This window comes from Salvia miltiorrhiza, chromosome 2 (genome assembly GCF_028751815.1).
Source record: "Salvia miltiorrhiza cultivar Shanhuang (shh) chromosome 2, IMPLAD_Smil_shh, whole genome shotgun sequence".
NCBI lineage: Eukaryota > Viridiplantae > Streptophyta > Magnoliopsida > Lamiales > Lamiaceae > Salvia > Salvia miltiorrhiza.
Window position 1 is genome coordinate 67,315,541 of NC_080388.1, and position 6,087 is coordinate 67,321,627.

A 6,087-nucleotide genomic window follows, 5' to 3' on the forward strand; every position below is an offset into this window, starting at 1 on the left:
CTTCCTCTTCTTCTTCTTCTTCTTCTTTTTTTTTTTTTTTAAATACAGATCTGTTGTGTTATCGAATTTGGTCTGATTTGGTGTATGAATTTGGTCATCGAATTTGGTCAGCTTTTCTGTATGAAATTTGGTCATCGAAATATCCGATTTGGACTTTTCTGTATGAATTTTGTCATCGAATTTCGACTGAATTTGCTGCTGCTGCTGTAAAAACTATCGGGTATTTCGGGTACCCGAATACCCGAATCGGATACCCGACTCGGGTATTAGGGTACCCGATTTCAGAATCGGGTTCGGGATCGGGTGGGGGTTTTGGTCAATTTTTCGGGTTCGGGTACCCGATTTTTTCGGGTAGGGTACCCGAACCCGACCCGATTCCCAGCCCTACTCCCTCCGTCCCCCTCCAAAGGTCACCTTTTTTTGAGGCACTCTCCTATGCAATCGATTGCACCGTGTAATTGGTTTCTGAATGACATTATTTTAACATACAAATGACACTTGTATTTCCCGAATAAAGTAATGTCACTCTAGCAATCAGTTACACGGTGCAAACCTATTAAGTAATGTCACTCTAGCAATAAAGTACATGAGTATTTGTGTCTTTCTTTTAGGCACGAAGATTAAGAAATGTGTATAAAATACATAAAGTGGATATAAAGTAGATAAAATGAATTGATGAAAATTATTTAAATATTAAGTATAGAGAAAAAGTGTACTGCCAAAAAAGATATGAGACATTTGGAGTGTGACGTCTCATTATGAAAAGTGGGACATTTGGAACGGGATGAAGGGAGTATTACACTCCCTTCGTCTCATTTTTAATATGCTCATTTTTTTTACATGAAATAAAAAATTTATTTTTTAGGAGAAAAGTGGTGTGATTTATATCAATTAAATATATTTTTTATTTAAAATAAAAAATGAATATATTTTAGTAGAACATTTCCACACAAAAAAAGAGTTTATTAGTGTGGGACGGAGAGAATAATACATTATTATTTTGTTTAAGGCTATTTTATGAACAGTCTATGTATGTTTATATTGACTTGGAAGGTGACGCGTGGATTTTTTTGGATGTTTTTTTTTTGGTCGAGAAAAAATTCAATAAAAGACGGTACCAGAAGTACCAAACAAAGTTTTACATGAGTTTGATGCTCAAATTATCAGAACACCAATCAGTAAAATTCAAAACCTTTGGAAGAATCTCATAGATTTTGTTCCAGCTTGATAAACATGCATTTTTACCTCTTAGTGTGTCATTTTTGATGCTTAGTTGTGAGGATTTTGTGTGTTTGATGGTCTATTTGAGCTTATATTCGTTTATGGTCAAGAACTTGTTACTTGCTTGTGTTTGAACGAATTTTCAGAAATAATGAAGAAGAATTTGGAAGAATTGGCTGAAATCCAAGTTGTAGTTCGTCTCGATAGGAGTTCGTGAGCGCAAACGGATCATAAATCGGACTTCGGACGAGGGAGAACGAGCCAAAACAAAATCGCTGCGCAAAGCTGTCAGGAGTTCTGTTTCGTCACGCGGGCCAGCCATGCGGCCGCGCGACGTGGCCGCGCGAGTCGCCGTATTTCCGCCCAAAATTCATTTTTTTAGCGATTTTGGGTATTTTTGAGAGCTACAAGACCTATAAATACTCCCCAAGAACTTATTCTCTGAACCTTTGATCACTTTACATCATATTTTACTTTTCCTGAGAGCTGTGAGAGACGGAGAACGGAGACAGAGCAAGATTGAAGATTCTCAACTTCACTACGGTTTTTCATTGTTGAATGTTTATTTGTGTTTTTGAGATATTGATTTTTAGTCATATGTCTATGTGTGGCTAGAATCCTTTTTCCCAGGGTTTAGGGAGTAGACATGATTTGAATTTCTGACTGTTTGATTCAATTAATTGAGATTGTTATTCCTTTTTATGTTCTTGTTATTATTGTTTGCTTTATTGATTGGCCACCAATTTAGCATAATCATAGGTTTTAATTTGAGATCGGGAGATGATAATTATTACCTGAACTAAGAACATAGAACACATTTATTTAATTCTAAAGGGAATTGATATTTGTGAGGGCGTTAATCCTATGAGCTTTTAGGAGTTGCATGTTAGAAGTGCGATCCGGGGACGGTAGCCTTGCATGTAATCAACGGTTTGTATGCCACGGGAGTGGGTATAGACTAGTTTTGAGATTGCCTTAGGAATCATCTTATTAATTGAATTGAACATGTTAGTTAGGAGAATCTGTTGAAACCTTTGCCTTGGGAAGTCTTCTCTTATCTGTTTCTCTGTTTCGCAGCTTGATTTATTTTCTTTCCTGTTGTTTATTTATTTAGTTTTAAAACCAAAACTCTTGATTTCGTTTGTCCAGATAGAGTAGAATAATTTAGGATAGGAATTGGTAAATTCAGTCTCTGTGGAATACGACCTTGCTTGCTACTGTACACAATTGCACCCGTACACTTGCGGCGTGTTAAATAAAATAGCGAACAAGTTTTTGGCGCCGTTGCCGGGGATTGATTTTTATCAGTACTATCTGTTGATTATTTGATACTAATCTGGATTTTTTTTGTTATTGTTTTTTATTTTCTCTATTTTTCTTTTGGTTCTTATTTTTTGGTTCTGGAGTTTTTCCAGGTAGTGCATGAGCAGCGATGGAGATTTTTGATAGCGTGGGCACTACATGCTATCAATGGCCAGCCGAGAGGGTATATTTGGAGAATGTTGCTGCCACCACAAATTCTGATTCAGTTACTTTGTTAGCCACTCAAATCGCTGCATTGTCTTCCAAGATAAATGCTTTGAGTATTGCTAAGATGGAGTCAGCTGTGAAAAATCCGATGATGATGGAAGAGGCAAATTTTGTCAGCAATTGGAATTTCAGGAATTTTCAGCAGGGTGGATTTCAAAGAGTACAGCAGGGAAACAATCAGAGTTGGCAACAGCTCTATCATGGAGGGTGCCCGAAGAACTCGTTTTTGGCTCCACCAGGCTTCTCTGTCACCAATGGAGTCATCAATGAGGAGAAGAAGCCTAATTTGGAAGAGCTATTGATGAAATTTATCTCCAAATCGAATGAGAGGATGGAGAAGCTTGAGTCTACCACTGCTGCTTTAGGGACCCGGATGAAGGTGTTTGAGACTCAGATGACTCAAGTGACCACTGCTATTAGCAATCTATACCAGTCGGGCCAATTCTCAAGCAATACTGTGGTGAGTCCAAAAGAGCAGTGTATGACCATTGAGCTCGAAAGTGATACATCATATGAAGAGCCTCAAGCTATGGAAGAAGAGCAAGAAGTTCTGAAAGTTGAGATGAGCTTGAAGGATGAAAATTTTAAAAGTGTTGAAGAGCGCGATGTCCAAAATGTAGTTGACACTTGCATCGACCAAGGGAAATCATTGAAGGCTTGTCTCTTTAGCTTTTATCTAACTCCATCTTTTGATTTTAATTTTGATTCATCTGATGAACACTTTTTGGAGTGTGGTAGTACTTTTGATTGTTCGCAGGATGGCCATAGTTTTCAAGATATTTTGAAGGTTGGAAAATCACCTTATCATTGGTTCGCAAAAGATGATGTACTCAAATTTGATGAAAAGTGGCCGCCACCTATACCTGCTGGATCGTCGAGCTAACGACGTTAAAAAATAGCGCTTATTGGGAGGCAACCCAATTTTTGGTTAGTTCGTTTCTTTTTGTTTGTTAGTTTGTTTTTGTGCCCCACAAATCCATTTCAAACTTATTCTCCTCTGTGGTAAATAAGTTTGGGGGGATGTGTCTTCGTGGGTGCACTTTTTGTTTTGGTTGTTTGTTTTGTCGTTGAGTTTTCTTAGTCTTGCTTTGGTGGTTTCTTTGTGATGTACCTTGATGAAGATGTGAGTAGTGTAGAGATTGGTTGGATAACTGGCTCATGATGATTTCTGCTTTAAACTTGTGAAATTGCATGCGTTTGTGTTGATATTGTTGTGATTGAGCATGATTGATGAATGATAAGCATGGTCTCTATGTGTTTGCAATCAATGAAATAAGCTGTGAGATTTGAGCCTTGACTGTCATTATTTTTACAGTCTTATTTCTTATTCTTGAGTGATTGTTCGAGCTTGCATGTGTCTCACTAGAACTTGTCTTGGTTTCTCCCTCGAGGTCACATAGTGTGCTTAATAACTTTGAGATGATAGAAGGCCGTCTTTGCTAGCCTATATATCCCATTTTTGTCCTATTACTATTTATGATCCTAGTTCGCCCCTTTGAGCCTTATTTTCCATTTTATTTGGTTTAACCGTGGGTGGGAGCTTGGAGATTATTGTGATGGGGTAGTTGGCGTTGTGGAGATGAGTGATCATGAATTATAAATTTTGTTCTTGATTGAAAAAAATTCTAGTACCCTCACTTATTTGAAAAAAAAAGAAAAAAAAAGAAAGAAAGAAAAGAAAAAAGGAAAAGAGTTGAAAAAAGAAAAAGAAAGTAAAGAGGTACATAGAATGCTTTAGAAAGTCATAATGTCATGAGGAATAATTGATGAGTTGTGATGGTTTTGTATTGAAAATTTTGGTTTATGGGAGGTGGAGGATTGTGTTGAGTAAGAATGCTATAAGGTTGGTGATTGTGCTACATTGAGAGTATTTATTAGTCACTTAGCCAAATATATCCTACCCTACCAAAGAGCCTAAATTACAACCCTCAATAAAGACCTTTTTGATCTTGGTTATAGGAGCACACATTGAGTGGTGGAGATGTGAGACGATTGACAAGCTTATGGTTGAGTACTTGTTCTGCTTGAACTGAGCGTATACACGTCCATGTTAATTGATACACTTGAGAGTTGAGAGTTCTTATATTCTATTCTATATCTTTTTGGCTAGGATTGCAAGTCATTGAGACCATAATTTGAAGTTTATCATGAGTGTGATATCTTGATGATAGGAGATACAAATGCATCTTGGTATTTTTATTGACAAATCTGAAGCCACAATGTTATCCACTTTTCTCTGCGCTCTTGTTGATTCATTCTTGGTTCATCTTTGTTTTGTCCGAGGACGGACAATAGTTCAAGTTTGGGGGGGTCATGTTCTAACCTTGATTTCCGACAGAATGGTTTTGCAATCCCAAACATCATTGCCAAATCTGCATTCGTTTCTCCGTCTCCACACCATCCAGATAGAGCAGACCCACACCATCAAAAGGAACCTTCTATTCTTCTTTCCACTTTCCAGATGCGCAAACGACTCAAAGTGTCGTCTTGCCGTATTTGTCCTAACTGTGGTGAATCCCAGCCATTTCTGAATTTCATCCCAAAGATCCGCGGTCTTCGGGCATAAGAGGAACAGATGATCAATCGTCTCCTTTTGACTGTTGCAGAATTTACACTTTACCTCTTCATCGCCAAGCATCACCTTCCTCTTTTCCAGGTTGTCACAGGTGGCAAGTCTATTTTTAAGGAGTCTCCACGCCGTGACTATAGTTTTCTGAGGCGCCGGCGTTTTCCACACTCTCGCATTCAGCTCCGAGGGTCTCTGGACTGCCGCTGAATCGTTACCTCCCGCAAAAATGACCGAGTAGGCTGATTTTGTGGTGTAGTTCCCTGTTGGAGATGCGCTCCATGTCTATTTATCATCTTCCCATGCGGTCACAACACAATCAGCAATAAAGGACATTAGTTGCTGCACCATCGCACTCTCCCTGTCCCGAAGCTCCATCCTCCATTCCATAACCCACACCCACTGTCCACCTTCCCACTTCCCCGACTCTCCAATGTAAATCTCCTTGTTGGAACTAAGTTGGAATAATCTAGGGAAGACAAACTTCAAAGGTTTTCCCCCCACCCACTTCTGTGTCCAGAATCTTGTATTCAAACCGTTCCCAATTTTCCTCCTAATATTCTCCAGAAATCAACCTCTCACCGAGCTCCCTCCGGAGGTAATAATTTTCGCCCACCATCCCGTTCTACTTCTACTTTGTCTCGACAGACGGAGACCCTCATCCCCCCATTCTAACTTTCCATAAATCGACCTCACAATTCTAACCCATAGTAATCCTTTCCCCTCCAAGTATCTCCACAACCATTTTCCCACCAAAGCCTGATTAAAGA

General features: G+C 38.8%; 1 protein-coding gene across 1 annotated transcript; it reads right to left on the reverse strand.

The window, feature by feature from the left end:
- Positions 1-5,062: 5,062 nt before the first annotated feature.
- Positions 5,063-5,702, reverse strand: LOC131009912 (uncharacterized). Its single transcript, XM_057937312.1, has 2 exons — positions 5,666-5,702; positions 5,063-5,580 (listed from the first exon to the last, which is right to left on the reverse strand). Exons 1-2 carry the CDS (start codon positions 5,700-5,702, stop codon positions 5,063-5,065), a joined length of 555 nt encoding a protein of 184 aa, XP_057793295.1.
- Between the last annotated feature and the right edge of the window lie 385 nt (positions 5,703-6,087).